Source organism: Haliotis rufescens, unplaced genomic scaffold (assembly GCF_023055435.1).
Source record: "Haliotis rufescens isolate VD_foot unplaced genomic scaffold, xgHalRufe1.0.p SCAF_23, whole genome shotgun sequence".
NCBI lineage: Eukaryota > Metazoa > Mollusca > Gastropoda > Lepetellida > Haliotidae > Haliotis > Haliotis rufescens.
The window spans coordinates 7,301,081-7,317,516 of record NW_025963924.1 but is presented as its reverse complement, the minus strand read 5'-3'; the positions used below and the strand labels follow the sequence as shown (position 1 = coordinate 7,317,516).

At 41.4% G+C, this 16,436-nt stretch overlaps 1 protein-coding gene across 1 annotated transcript; it reads right to left on the bottom strand.

Moving 5' to 3' along the window:
* Nucleotides 1-491: 491 nt before the first annotated feature.
* Nucleotides 492-14,722, bottom strand: LOC124146506 (perlucin-like). The gene is made up of 3 exons (XM_046516820.2): nucleotides 14,355-14,722; nucleotides 13,029-13,208; nucleotides 492-3,149 (listed from the first exon to the last, which is right to left on the bottom strand). The coding sequence occupies exons 1-3, from the start codon at nucleotides 14,704-14,706 to the stop codon at nucleotides 2,926-2,928; spliced, it is 756 nt and encodes a 251-aa protein (XP_046372776.2). The 5' UTR covers nucleotides 14,707-14,722; the 3' UTR covers nucleotides 492-2,925.
* Nucleotides 14,723-16,436: the final 1,714 nt, after the last annotated feature.

Here is a 16,436-nt window from a genome sequence, read left to right as displayed (position 1 = left end):
ACCGCATTTTTAATACAAGCAGGTAGTAATTTAAACACGTGTTAATTATTTATGATACACACCAATTTTCTTGCAGTGTTTCAAGATATGCCTGCTAAAAGATTTGATAAATAGTCTGCTACAGAATGAGAATACCCGCAGCTAAGGAAAATATGTTTGGAAGTGAACCTTTCATCACACACTGACGGGAATAGTAAGTGAAGTTTACTAACTCAAGGCAATAAAACATCCTTGGATATGTTACTCACAAGTTAGTAAATATTTGCTAATTAGACTTGCATATCGTAGAGACCCGTGAAGATTCCGGGGTAAGATAGGTCTTCAGCAACCCATGCTTGCCCTAAGAAGTGACTATGCTTGTCGTAAAAGGCGACTAACGGGATCGAGTGAGCAGGCTCGCTGTCTTGGTTGATGCATGTCATCGATCCCAATTGCGTGGATCGATGTTCATGATATCAATCACTGGATTGTCTGGTCCAGACTCGATTATTTACAGACCGCCGTCATAAAGCTGGAATATTGCTGAGTGCGGCGTTAAACAACAAACCAACAACAACAACAACAACCTATCGTAGATTGGTGCAAGTTAATAATCAGTTTGGTATCCATCTTTCAAAGCATCTTCTCATAAGTTAGTAACTGGAATCGTATAATTATTAAGCTTGTAGTAAGTTTTACTACACTTTAATAAAGGCTCGTTTCTTGGCCATTTTGCGATCCCTGTTGACAGTTGTTTAATACAATTTGCAATAAAAGTTAAATAAGAAATGGCATGAACAATACAGATGGAAGATAACATATAATGATTTTTATTAGCATTTTAAGTATATTTAAAAAATACTACTAAAAAGTAACTGACAGGTAAACAAAACAAACAGATATTGTTTTACACCGGCAAACTTAGAAAACGTCCCTTTTTCATTGTGTACATTCTATAAAGTCACGAAAAAAATGCATTAAAAACGGTTACAAAGCCAATATATACCCTAACACTTTGTCTCATGGCGAGCACCTTGTTGTCTCAGAATGCCGAGCGTAACACCGACATGGCGGAAGTGAGGATTGTCACATAGTCTTGACACCGAAAGTGAAATTGGATACCCCTTCTCTCCACAGCTACCGCGTGCAGTGTAGCAGGTCTTCGCTGTTTATTAACCTTCTGGCCGCTGTTACTAATTAAGTTAGTAGAATTCACTTGACGTTTTTTTTCTCAGTCTAAGGGATACGTTTGGGAGGTTTATCTTCATCAGTTTGTTTTCTTCCAGATATTCGTGTGTGTGCCAATGTCGTTGGATGGCCTTAGCATACCTTGAATCCAAAGTTAATATGACCGATTGTTGGGTTTACTTCATAAATTGTATCGAATCCTACAAGGATGTGTGACATTGTTTGCACATGATCACATGAAACTTTTGATTGTTGGTTTAGAATCACTGCATGGGATTAAAAGTGGAGATATCGGTGTGTCAAGGGATGCTTCAGCTGCAACGGCGACTTTTGCGTTTAGCTGCTATGGCAACAAGACTGGGCACCCAACAAAAAGTCGATATCGTTTTCGCCCGTAGAAAGATCATTATGTGGTACTAAAATCTCAATAATTGAAGGATGTCTCAAGGACATACACTTAAGTGCCTGAAACAAGTCAAAGATGCGTATTTGTCAATATTGATCATAAAAAACGACTAAGTGACGATAAATCTTATTCCCTTATTTCAACAATCCTCGAAAATCTGGTTATCGACATAAATATTATTGAATGGAAACTGTTGACAGTAAATCAATACATCTACGCATTTGTTCCTGTACAATTATTCTGGAACATCCTATTCTACACTTTTCAATGCTATAGCAGGGGACCCACCCGCGATAAAAGAAAACGTAAGTAAGCTAAACTATCGATTCAAATCGCGGTCGTCATTTATATTGTTGCCTGTATACTGGGTCTGATATGTACAATTTGGAATTAAAAAATATTTTGATATTTTCTGTACAACCTTGGAATATTCACATTCTGCTTAAAACTTCCTGTTCAAAAGCAGATGAAAGAGAAGACTTTCACACCCACGGTATGTTTGTTGGTTAGCGCCACACTCAGCAAAATTCCAGCCATTTGACGGCGGTCTGTAAATGATCGAGCCTGAATCAGACAATCGAAAGACTGATATCTAGAGCATCGATCTACGCTATTGGGATACATGCCAATGTATGCCTGACCAACCAATTCTCTTAGTCGCCTCTTAAGACAAGCATGGGTTGCTGAAAACCAATTCTTACCTGGTCATTCGTGGGGCTCGCACACGCATTGAGAATTATCACAAAATACTGGATACTTTATTGGATTATTTTAGTCTCTAATGGAACATATACGGATACTTTGGGTACCCTAAGCTGTTAATATGTTGGCTCGTCACGCCCAAGCCACGCCTACTAATCTCCACAAGGATATATGTGTAAAAAAAGCGACGCGCGCGTTTACGATCTATGTAATAGTAAATGTGATTCACCTTATCAGACAAATATCCCATGTTCTTAGACTAGTCTCGCTCGCATACAGCACAATCTTCATCTACTGCCTCTGCGAATAGCCGAGGTAACACAAGTTACTTTGCCGGTCTTGCAGTAAACCACACACTCACGGACAGGGCGATAATTAAAATTCAACGAGAATGACATTAATGTCAACAATTTCTTTTCAATGTCGCCATAAATACAAGAATTTGCAATAATGAAATTGTCCTATACACATAAGATACATTCAGTTTGGGAAGGAACTAAATCCAAGGTGGTTCATTATGGGTTAAATTCTGGATGGTTATATAATTTCTGGTTGTTTCACTGTGAACATGTCTAACATTAACCCAAATAATCAGCAAGCAATTTGGTTCACTGCTTTTGTACATTGTCAGGGAGAATGTGATTATGATTTCAAATGTCTCTCTCACAAATGTAATATTTGGGCGTATCTCCTGCTTTGACGGTCCATAGAAAGTTATCTTTTGTGTCTGCCACAATAAAGTTCTTCGTAGCAAGATTCTTTGGTTCACTTGAAGACCAAGGTAAGTATGTCATTAGTCGGCCATCATGGAGTAACCAAGTTCCTTCAGTAGCCTTGTCTGATCCATCGATTAGGTATTTTTTGGCCACAGCGTCTGCAGAATAAAAAAACAGTATGTTCAAATAAATGCAAATGTTTGTACATGTACCTTCAATAGAAGCTGAACTATTTAACTCTGTTTGTTTGTTTGTTTGTTTGTTGCTTAACGCCGCACTCAGTAGTATTCCAGCTATTTGACAGCGGTCTGTGAATAATCGAGTCTGGACCAGACAATCCAGTGATTGAAATCATAAGCATCGATCCACGCAATTGGGATCGATGACGTGCATCAACCAAACAACAAACCAACGAACCAACTTCAAGATCTTCTAGCTACAACAGTTGTAGATGCGTTTTATTTGGGGAGCATCTGAGTGCGCAATGTTACATCACTTGTGTTAGAGAACTGTATTATTATTTATTCTTGGGACCCCCACTTTGTAACCAGGGATCCCTACAATTGAAGGCTTTGGAGACCGCTGGTCCCCAAAATGAAAACCCAAGGTAAATCCTGGGTAGAGGTCATGGCAGATAACGCTCAATTGTAGACACAATAGATCATCGGTATGGAGGTATGTACTTAATATTATGAAGAAACAAATCTTAAGAATCAACGTGTGGTAATTACCGAATGTTGTGAAGAAGCAAATTATTAGAATCGAGGTGTGTTAATTATCTAACGTTCTAACAATTTCATTAAGATCAGATCTTAGTTCTCGCTATCGTTGAACAAAGATCTGAGGCCGTCCCATTAAGGGTCACGTGAGAACGACCTTTCATCCAACCAATCAGAGCTTCACTTACCAGATCATGAAAGTGACAGTCGGAATCTGTTTTCTAATCATGCAACCACGAAATATTTAACAGGTGGTTTTCCGAACGTCAGTTACGGGTTTTATGATTATAGCCATACAATCTAGGCCATCTATAAGCCATTCCAGAAAATTCTTCTTATCAGTTTTAATTTTTTTTTATCGAAAATACGTCAAAATATGTTTCGAAGCGTAGTCGCCAGGTGTAGTGTAGTAAAACTCGAGAAAGCTGCCTTCTGATGGGCTAATGTTGATTTCTTGTCGGTCATTTCATTGGTCGGTCAAAATTCGCGAAAGGTCGTCGTTCTGACGTGACCCTTTTTTGGATGTCCTCAGATCTTTGTTTAGCGGTAGCGAAAACTAAGATCTGATTTCATTGAGATTGACGTTCTAAATATAAGTGACAAAACCCTTTCCATTGTCATAAGAAATCTCTGCCCTAAGTAAAGTAGACTCCGACTGTATCATGAGCATGTGTTAATGAATCACTGTACAAAAGTGATCATACCAGGTGTTTGCGAAAAGGTGAGCATATTCCTGCCCCAGTGGCATCCGTGACAAACACGCGCAAAGGCAAGTCAATTTTTCACCTTAACACGGGACAATACAGTACAAGTGAAAATAGGAAAGGCCATCGGACATCATTCTTGTCACTGATGCGTCAAATAGGGAAATGTCCTCATGGTGTGAAATGGAGAAACGATGGGCTGGGGGGCTGCAGGGATATTCGACATAAAGGGAAAATTGACTGTTGGAAAGTTTAAGTCACTCCTGACACACAGTCTTGTGGAAAGTGTTTTGTCGCTCTGAATAGTTATGCATAAATCTAAATATAAAATAGATGAGGCAGTCTCATTGGTTTCCTTTATTTCCAGTCCAGGTGGGTAAATCAGTGGATGGGAATTGGCCATTTGACGGTTTTTGAACGATATCACAACAGTTATATACATAAAACTTCTTGGCCATTTATAATCTGGAAGGTAATTTAAAGTACCGACGTTTACTACAATATCTGAAAAACTATTGGACCTACTCCAGTCAAAGTTGGTATGAGATTGTTAAACAGTCATACATAACTGGATATTACATTTAAAGACAATCGGTGCATGAATAAAAAATCTGTCTATTTAGCTATCACTATAATTCATCAACAACCAGACCTGTTCGTGACGGGTGGAACGAGCACAAATTGTAACATCTATCTGCATAATGCCACCCCTGCGTCAAAGGGCCATATGAAAGATTGCACGGGAATCACGCACGCACGAATACGGTGTTAGCGTTGGGCGTCTCAAACAGTTATTTAATAATATTTATCCAATTATTTTTGCATTCTTTTTCAGGTAGTATTATTGACTTGAATGTAACATTCCTTGCCACATTATTATATTTCATGCATCATGTTTTTAGGTGTAATATATCATACGTAATTATTCATTTAGACAAATCATTGCTTTATGGTTTCGAAGAAAATATTTTAATATTTTCGTAGATGATTCGAGACTTTCGGGGCTGTTTCGGGTGAAAGAGAATCAAATTCTGAGCCAAGAATTGCACAAAGTGGACAAGATCCGATTACGACATGTACTACAAAGCACGAACCTGAAATTCGTAGACGATTCCTAGAAATTCTTTGATAAACAATTTTTTTCTCACGAATCCCACGAACTACAAGAATGTTTGGGAATCAAATAAGATATATTTAAGATTCTTAAGAAATGACTGAGAATATGTACGAATATGTAAGAATTCACATCCGTGGTAGTTCGGGCTATTACATGTCGTAGTGAAACAGGGGTATATGTATTGCACTATTCTTGGTCCCACGAAATGCCCTCGTCGTCAGATTCGGAGTCAATGCTGTCACCTACATGTAAATGAACAACAACAGGTTGGACAGTATCTGGTCAGATACAGTCTTGTTTCCAAAACTCTTCCTCAACTTTGATAGCATCTGTACATCTGTAATTTCTCCCATCCCTTTCAAGACAATCTGCTTGACGTCGGCAAGCTTGAAGGTCTTATTTTGCCGTGCGACCATATTTTTCAAATCATCCCAGATTAGTTCGATGGGATTCAAGTCACAATGGTAAAGAGGAAGTCTAAGTACTTCGTGACCGTGTTCTCTCAACATGTTGTCAATCAAATAAGAGGGCGGGGGTTTGTTCTGAAGAACCAGCTGGTAGTAGTCAGTTTATTGGCTTTCGTGGGCCGAGCAATGCAGTTGTTGTCCAACCACTGACATATCTCACCTTTGGTGGAATTTAAGGTTGGACAACGGTTGATAGGATCTCGACAACTGTGATGGGGAGCAATTTCCATAACCACCAAGGATTTATCAGGCAGTGTTAAGAGGAGCGCCTCCTCAACATTCGCAGTGAAAACCTGACTATTCATCTCGGTATGGTAGTCTCTGCCATCTGTAGATCTGGATCTGAACACTAGATCACACCCAGGGAGGAAACCTCTGTGGGAGCCTGCATGGAGGACAATCAGGTGCTCCCCTTTACCGGGGGGGATCTTGCGCTGTGGCTCTCTGGTATCTGGGTGAGACCATTGGTAAGCCGCTGTGTGGCAGGCGTTAATCCAGGTTTCCTTTTAATAGTGCGCAAATAATTGATACGCAAACGAAAGATATCTTGTCGTTCACACATTGGTGTAGTTTCGACCCTTTCGTCTTTTTGTACTGATATCCAAATTTGGAAAGGAGTTTACAAATGGTCTATTTGGAAATATCTAAGTCATGCTCTGTAAGGAGAATTTGTTTTAGTTTTCGTGTTGAAATAAATTCATTTTCTCTTGTTAACCGCCGAATGTCGTCCCTGACAACTTTCTTATCAAAGGAATCTAACTTTAATTTCCTATCCTGTTTTGAGATGTCCCCTAAGGGATGTGCAGGGGAGCATGTGTTTTTATGAGAGTTCAAAATCTTAACTACGGTTTGTTTGGGAAGCTGTAAAGCATGAATTGTTCTTTTCATGTACTTTTAAATGTCAAAGAAGGGCGAACGTCTTTCACTTTCAGCCTTAAAAAATTAATATATTTTAACAACGAAACCTTTCGCATCAGCGAAAAGATGCTTGCGCTGAGACATCATGAAATCTAATGCTAACACCGTATTCGTGCGTGCGTGATTCCCGTGCAACCTTTCGAGTTAAGATGATTGGTTCAACTGTGTCATATGGCCCTTTGACGCAGGGGTAGCATTATGTAGATGGATGTTACAATGAATGCTCGTTCCACCCGTGACGAACAGGTCTGGTTGTTGATGAAATATAGTGATAGCTTAATAGACAGATTTTTTATTCATGCACCGATTGTCTTTTAATGTTATATCCAGTTATGTATGACTGTTTAATAATCTCATACCAACTTTGACTGGAGTAGGTCTAATAGTTTTCCAGATATTGTAGTAAACGTCGGAACCTTAAATTACCTTCCAGACTATACCTTGTTTTGACTTTGCAAATCGGAGACGATACTCCAATTCGTGTGCACAAAGAAAGAGATCAGCAAGAAAGGGAGCACAGTAAATGCCTACGGGGATACCTACTTCTTGCCCAGATGTCTTATCCCCAAATTTTACGTAGATGTCTTATCCCCACATTTTACGTAGATGTCATCAATGTGGAAGTCCAGCATTTCACCTATTAATTTCTCAGTGAACTTCAAATGGCATTTGCTTCCATTTTTGACAAGTTGACCTAAACGCCTGAAGATAGATACGTAACTGTATCTATGGTCACCACGTTTTGTAGCAACGCCCCATGGATCAACGAATGCATGAAGTCTTCCCTAGAGTTTGTAAATTGGGATAATGGTGTACCGAGTTTTTGAGAATCCACGTGGTATTAATTCCACACGTCTAAGAAAATATGCCGACTTTGGGACCCGGGTTTGAATAGAATATGTCCCGACCATCTCATTGTTGATCGTAAGAGGCGACCGAATGAGACAGTCTGTTTGCCATGGGCCGCGACACTGTGTCGGCAGAGGAAGGGATATTCTAAATATCTTTCATATTTGTCTCAATCTATTACCTTGCGTAGAGCCCAATGCCCAGAAAGCGGTGGCTCGTGGGCCAATCTGACATCCGAAACCGGTGAGTGAGTGAGTTAAAATTAAACGTCGCATCGGCTTTATTTCAGCCATAACGACGAGACAAAGTTGATATGTTTACAATTGAGACATTAATGCAAAGTTATATTTAAAAACAATTTATGAAACATATTTGAACATAACAATATCATGTATACCACCTGAGGCCACCTCAGTGGGGATCATGGGGACTTACAGTACCTCGGCTTCCTGCATGATACCCGTTTAATTTTACGCTACGTTAACCTCCTGGACAGAGCCTTCGATAATGTCAGTTGATAATAGCATCACACCAAATTTAAATACAAGCATTTAATTATTTACACACATATTTAAAACTTATTATACAGACAAATTTCTTTCAAATACCTAATAATGAGATGCCTGCTGACACGGGAAAAGAGATCTTTCACATTTACGCTTTGATAATGTGAATCCCTTGCGATTGCAAAGTCCACACAGTCAAGCAATATATGCTTGACGGTGAATCCTTTCACCACAAGGGATACACTAAGGAGGTTCGTCCTCATCTGTCTTAAGCAGATATTCGTGGGTAACCCGACTGTTGCCAATACATCGTTGTGCAGAGTTGAGTCCCTTGATCACGCAAGAAACCTATGATTGTAGGTTCGAATTCAGCACTAAACCCGTGCTCGTGGGTTTCACCGAAGAGGAAAACGTCTGAGACCTGCATCACTTCGGGCTTTCATCCCACATTAAGCTGACACGCCGCGATATAACTGGAATACTGTGCCCCCCTCTCCGCGGATACCAGGGATACCTTTGGAGATTGCAAATGGGTTCAAATTGATTAGTTCTTCGTTTGAAGCTTTAATAACCAAGAAAAACAAGATATTCGGATCGAGTACGCGTAGTAGTCTCATCAGATTCAATGTGACGTCTTTTTAAACCAGAGTGTTTGGAAGCCATGTCGAAAGGAAAGTAATTCTGCACCCCTTTTCCCCATATTGTCAACAAGGTCAGTCTTATGCTGCAGCGGATCTCCAAGCTGCAAAGTTGGTATGTTGTTTTGTTGTTTAAATAAGCAAATCAACAGAATCGGAGTGTGTTAAATACCTAGTAGGGTATGCAAGCAAATCATGGAAGGTTGTTTCGTTGTTTAACGCCGCACTCAGCAATATTTCAGCTATATGACGGCGCTCTGTAAATTGGTCTTCAGCAACCCATGCTTGCCGTAAAAGGCGACTATGCTTGTCATAAAAGTCGACTAACGGGAACGGGTGGTCAGGCTCGCTAACTTGCTTGATGCATGTCATCGATCCCAATTGAGTGGAGCGATGCTCATGATATCAATCACTCGATTGTCTGGCTTAGACTCGATTATTTACGACCGCTGTCATATAGGAGGAATATTGCTGAGAGTGGCGTTAAACAACAAACAAACAAACATTATATGTTCCACCTTCCTCAACTGTCCATCAATCAGATCTTCAGACTTTGTACGATCAGCTCCCGAATCCCAGCATCATCAGGGGTTATTTAAGCGGTCACAATCCCCGGGGGAAAGGGGGGGGGGGGGGCAACCCGAAATGTCCCTCCTTCGTGGCATAATGCTATAATTTTTCCTATACCAAAGCCTGGACAGAAACATCCAGATCCATCCAATTACCGTCCAATATCATAAACTAGCTGTAAAGCCATGAAGCGCATGGTCAACAATCGATTAATCTGGTCCTGGGAGACCATTGACCTCCTGAGTGACGTCCAGTGTGGATACCAAAAGAACGGAAGTACCACTGACCATTTGGTTGATTTAGAATCATTTCTTTAAATGTCCCTTGTCAACAAGCAAAATACTGTACCAATCTTTTTAGACCAAAAGAAGGCATATGGTACATCAAGGGAACAGGGTATTTTAAAGATTTGCATGAATTTGGAAAGAGTAGCAAAATTATCTCAGTTCATATCTGAATTTTTTAAAAACAGACAATTTCAAGTACGAATCGGCTCTGATCATTTCGATCAAGATCTGGGCGTCCCTCAAGGCAGTTTCGAAATTTGTTCACCACTTGGAATCAGAATTCCACCACACATCACAGCAGCTTAAATGGATCTAAATATATCACCTTACCGTCTTCTCCTCCCTGGCAGATGGTGAAGCCAGAGGTCGACCTTACTCTCATCCAACTCAAAAAGTCCGAAACAAATCCTTTGGTTTATCAACAAGTATATTATCAGCGAGTATATAGTATATAGCCAATTATGGACAAAATACAATTCTACAGACGGATCCAAGGATGGTACCAAAGTTGCAAGTGCCACTATCATTGGATCCAGAACTGTCTCCTCAAGAATCCTAGATAATAGTTTTGGCCTCAGCAGTAAAAAAATAACTCAACAGCTATGACCTATATTAAACAACAAACCCAATCCAAAAACTTCCCCATTTTCTAAGATTCATTGTGTTTCCTTCAGGCACTTAAAAGTGTCTCCTCAAATCATCCAATAATCCTCGACATTTAAAAAAATTTCATGATCTTTCTACTGGCCAATGTGACATCGTCTTTTGCTGGTTTCCAAGTCATGTAGGCATAACAGGTAACTAAAAAGCCGATACTGCAACTAAAACAGCTTTTGACAAACCGTTATCTCAACTACTTATCCCGTACAGTGATTTCAAACCAACCATCAAGATCTCTTGCAGATGAGGTGGGACCCCCATGTAGGAATCAATAAACTTCACGAATTTAAAGCAACTATCGCTCATACCTACTTGGGTCAAGACATGGCAATGTCGTTTTACGACGATGTCGTATCGTCCACAGTCGGGTTACCCACGAATATCTGCTTAAGACAGATAAGGACGAACCTCCTTAAATTAGTGTATCCCTTGTGATGAAAGCTTCACCATGTTCACCGTTAAGCATATATTGCTTGACTGTGTGAACTTTACAATCGCAAAGGATTCACATTATGAAAGCGTAAATCTGAAAGATCTTTCCCGTGTCAGCAGGCATCTCATCTAAAGTTACTTGAAATAAATTGGTCAGCATAATAAATTTGAAATATATATGTGAATAATTTAATGTTTGTTTTTAAATTTGGTAGGATGATTTTGCCAACTGACATTATCGAAGACTGTCCAGGAGTTTAAAGTACCGTAAAATGATTGTCCCCCGGTACAAGTAATTCCTATCATAACCGATGCAAAAACTATCATCAATCCGTTTTAAAAAGCCAACTCTTTGCTGAGTGTATTTTGATATTGGCTAGTACTGTGCACAACCACCAGAGACCGCCTCCGTGGTCTATTGGTAGAGCGTCCGCCCGGAGAGCGGAAGGTCCGGGGTTCGATCCCCGGCCGCGTCATACCAAAAGACGTTAAAAGATGGTACTTGTTGTTACCCTGTCTGGCGCTCGGCATTAAGGGGATAAAACAAGGACTGGTCGGCTCGGAGTCAGTATACTGTGTCTGAGTGGGGTATTCATGTTAAACTGCGGCATGGTATCTCAGTGAGCTAGCACTATAAATCGGCATCAGTCCGGACTAGTACAAGCAGCCACACAAACACACACACGTACATGCACGTCGCTATATAAGTGCAATAATCTTGGACGCGACGTTAAACCCCTTTTCACCTCACCTCACCTCACAACCACCAGAAGCAAAAGTGATGACGTAAATCCTGACTGGGTATCAAGCGTCCCCATGGTCCCCTAGCTTTCGTTACTGATGTCCAATAGCCTGTGTTTTAAACTCTATTAATGATATTGTTATATAAGTCTGATAAAATTTGTTTTCAAATATACATTTGCATTAATGACTCACTTGTGAAAATATCAACTTGGTCTTGTCGCTATGTGGCTGAAATAATGCCGATGCGACGTTAAATTTTAACTCACTCACTCAAAAATTATGAGAATATGAAGCAAATCATCAGAATCGAGATGTGTTGATTACCTAAGGCTGCGAAGAAGCACATTAACAGAATCGGAGTGTGTTAAATACCTAATGTTGTATGAAAGCAAATCATCAGAATCGAGGTGTGTTAATTGCCTAACGTTGTATTAAAGCAAATCACCAGAAGCAAATAATGATTTTGTACGCGAGAAATTAAGAACACATTTCGAAGGCAATGATCAACAAGAGGACAAAGCTATCGATATCCCTCCCAATGATAAATACTTGTGAATAAATATAATCAGGTTGTTGCACTGGAAACTCGAAAACTATCAATGGCACCAGTTTACCACTAGGTCTGTACATGTGCCAACTGTTGTGAGGATATAATATAGGTTTATCAGAACTGCTCGGGAAGAGACCACTACCGGTATTTCCAGCTGAAGTCAGACCCGTGAAGATTCCGGGGTAGACTAGGTCTTCAGCAACCCATGCTTGCCGTAAAAGGCGACTATTCTTGTCGTAAAAGGCGACTAACGGGATCCGGTGGTCAAGCTCCCTGACTTGGATGATGCATGTCATCGATCCCAATTACGTGGATCGATGCTTATGATGTCAATCACTTGATTGCCTGCTCCAGACACGATTATTTACAGACCCCCGCCATATAGCTGGAACATTGTTGAGTGCGGCGTAAAACAAAAACAAATCAAAGCTGTTGCAATGGAAACTCGAAACAGTTTTTTTTTAAATTCCAAAATACCAAATCCATGCGGACAAACCATTGCGGATATGTACAGTGTATATCTGTTACATGCAAGATTGACAAAACGTGTACATGCATCTTGTATGTGCATCTATGGCATTAAGGTTAGAAATGGTGCGTCACAGTTGGCTGTGCAGTGCTGCGTCCACGAGGCGTGTCAGAACCCTGTGGTCGTGTGTTCGAATCCCTGTTCACCCTGGTTATGATTCAGCACCTTAACCATGTGCATGGATTTCACCAAAGTGGTAAACGCCAAAGACTCGCACTAAACTCAGGCCTTCCTGCAACCTCGTGCCGACACGCCTTGATGTAACCGAAATACTGTTCAAAGCCGCGTTAAACCAAACATGCTCATTCGCTCACAGGGAGGCGTGTAGTGAGTCGCGTAATACTGACCTGTTGATGAGTTGACTTGCTTCCATATGTGGTCTTGCTTGGCCTCAGTGTCAATGACAATGAAGTGATCTCCTCTGGAGTTACAATCAGCCACACCACCGACAAAGGTCTTCTCATTTAATTGTAACTGGTAGCAGATGTTAAGCATTCGGTTGTGGACATAGGTCGAGGGACATCCATCTGAAAAGGACAGGACCTCGTGAATACGGGTTCTTTGCACTAAAGCAGCTCTCACACTTTGCCGGGGTGGTTGCCGAGCTTGTCCGAGCCTAACGCCAATAGGAGTCCAATAGGAGTCTATTAAGAGTTGCATTCGAGCACAACGATCTCGATACGAGCTGTACGAGTTTGGTACCTCTTTGATACGAGGTGGCTGCTAAATAATTCGGCGGGAATTACACTCGTACAGCTCGTGTTAGCTTCGGTCAACTCGGAAATAAATTTTGCATACGATCCTCATAACAGTTCTGTACGAGCACAACGAGGTCGCCAAGAGGATACTACGAGTAGGACGTGTGTGTTACGAGTTTACTAGGAGTTGACTGGCGGCCCGACTGTTTTGACCAGTTCCAAAACTCTCGAAGATTAGTACGAGGTATCCCGAGTTACCCCGAGGTTAGTACGACCTCGCTACGAGCTTCATACCAGTACCCTCGAGTCAGCTCGGGTTCATACTCGGGATGCAACTCGGCAAAGTGTGAGAGCCCAAGAATGTCAGTTTGTTTCAGTGAGTGAGCTAGTGAGTATGGTTTTACGCCGCTTTTAGCAATATTTCAGCAATATTACGACGGGGGACACCAGAAATGGGCTTCACACATTGTACCAATGTTAGGAATCGAACCTGGGTCTTCGGCGTGACGAGCGAACGCTTTAATCACTAGGCTACCCGACCGCCCCCTGTTTATTTCAAAACATGTCCTGGGCCAATTCTCTACATCAACTTCGTATGGGTACTATTCGGCAGACACAACGCTAAATATAGTCTTGTTTGTTTGTTGTTTAATGCCGCGCTCAGTAATATACCAGCTATATGGCGGCGTTCTGTAAATAATCGAGTCTGGACCAGGCGATCCACTGATGTCATTAGCATGGATCTACGCAATTGGGATCGATGACACGCATCAACCAAGTCAGCGCGCCTGACCACCCGAAGTTAGTCGCCTCTTACGACAAGCATAGTCGCCTTTTACGGCAAGAATGACCGTATTTGGGGGAGAAGCATTTCTATGTAAAGTTTCTGATACGAGAAATGGAGATGGTACCTTGACTACAATGGTAGCGTCAATATTTGTTGAGTGTCACCATAAAATCATTAAATATCCTCACCTGCAGCAACACTGTAGTACGCTGTACCCATCTCTTGTTCTCCGTCCTGGGGCGACAGGAACAACACGTCATGAAGCTGACACCGTCGGTGTTGCCTTCTGTAGAACGCAGACACGCAAGCAATGTTCTGGAGACACTGAGTCACACAATTAAATTTGTTTCCAATGTCTTGAACTTCTGATATTATGTTGGTTCTTACGATGACATTTGCGAAGTTTATCCATTTGGTTCCATAAGCAGTTTGAATAACAGGCGATGCGTAGTGGACTACAGACGTAAGAATGAGTATAAATAACATGATTTTCGAACTAAGTCCAAGTAGCAACTGTGTATATGTCACTGCCTGAAGCATCGCAAACGTCAGTGGTTTAAAGAGGCCTCTATGAGTTGACGACCATGTAAGCATCGATTAAATCTGTCGTGTTGATCATGGGTTTAGTATTTATATCCATTGGCAACCAACCGGTTCATGATGAATATGGAATACGCCAATGAGAACGATAATAATATCTTGTCTTATAGATACGTAAATTAATCGATTGTTCGAGTTCGAGTAGCCGCTGTACCACGTGACCTATTTTGGAGCGCTGGCCATCGAGTCCAGAGTTCACATCCTTGAAGGAGGATTAAACCTGCTTGAATTAATACTGAGTGTATTGGAATGTTTGGTAACCTGGTGTTTAACGTTCACTGGTCGTGCAAAATTGTTCGATTCTCAACTTAGGAACATTGTGTCCTCCGTCTTGATATTGCTTGAAGCGACGTATGCGACAGTCCTTAGTGATGCAGAAAAATCAAAAGCTACCCGCAAAATAGACGTTGGGGGTAATTAAAATATGAGCAATGTTCAAAGCACAGCAAGAAAATTCGAAACAGACCCTTCTTCAGGTCGTAAGCGACGCTTTGCTCTGCCTCCATATTAAAGTCCGCCTTGGTCTTTAAAAAGTTGTCTTGATGAATGGGATAGAATTTAGCGGGGGAAAGTAGAAAACAGTAGAAAAACATCTAGTTGATTTCCCGACTTTGGCGACACATCAGAAAAGAAATAATTTGACTCGTTTGTGTTTTCCTATTCATAACACTCATTAACATCATAAATTATGAGTCAAATAATTTGCGGTTATTCAAAGGTAAATGGTTTGGAAAACGGGTGTAGGAATATGTCCATTTTATATCCGTACTTTGACTGCAATTTTATGCTTGTAAGACGGATGGAAAACTGGCATCGGAATTGGACATCAGACTTGGACATCGGACTTGGATATCGGACTTGGACATCGGACTTGGATATCGGACTTGGACATCGGACTTGGACATCGGACTTGGACATCGGACTTGGACATCAGACTTGGACATCAGACTTGGACATCGGACTTGGACATCGGACTTGGACATCAGACTTGGATATCAGACTTGGACATCGGACTTGGACATCGGACTTGGACATCAGACTTGGACATCGGACTTGGACATCGGACTTGGACATCAGACTTGGACATCGGACTTGGACATCAGACTTGGATATCAGACTTGGACATCAGACTTGGACATCGGACTTGGATATCAGACTTGGACATCAGACTTGGACATCGGACTTGGACATCAGACTTGGACATCGGACTTGGGCATCAGACTTGGACATCGGACTTGGATATTGGACTTGGGCATCGGACTTGGACATCAGACTTGGACATCGGACTTGGATATCGGACTTGGACATCAGGCTTGGGCATCGGATTTGGATATCGGATTTGGACATCGGACTTGGATATCGGACTTGGGCATCGGACTTGGATATCGGACTTGGGCATCGGACTTGGACATCGGACTTGGACATCGGACTTGGATATCAGACTTGGACATCGGACTTGGACATCGGACTTGGACATCAGACTTGGACATCGGACTTGGATATCGGACTTGGGCATCGGACTTGGATATCGGATTTGGACATCGGACTTGGATATCGGACTTGGGCATCGGACTTGGATATCGGACTTGGGCATCGGACTTGGGCATCAGACTTGGGCATCACACTTGGATATCGGACTTGGGCATCGGACTTGGATATCGGACTTGGGC

Bases quoted from the DNA above. Each gene is read 5' to 3' on its own strand.
- LOC124146506 (XM_046516820.2), bottom strand. From the start codon at position 14,706: ATGCTTCAGGCAGTGACATATACACAGTTGCTACTTGGACTTAGTTCG. The intron at 13,209-14,354 runs GTGAGGATATTT...TGTCCTTTTCAG, and splicing joins GTACTACAGTGTTGCTGCAG to ATGGATGTCCCTCGACCTAT. The intron at 3,150-13,028 runs GTCAGTATTACG...TTTATTCTGCAG, and splicing joins GCAAGTCAACTCATCAACAG to ACGCTGTGGCCAAAAAATAC.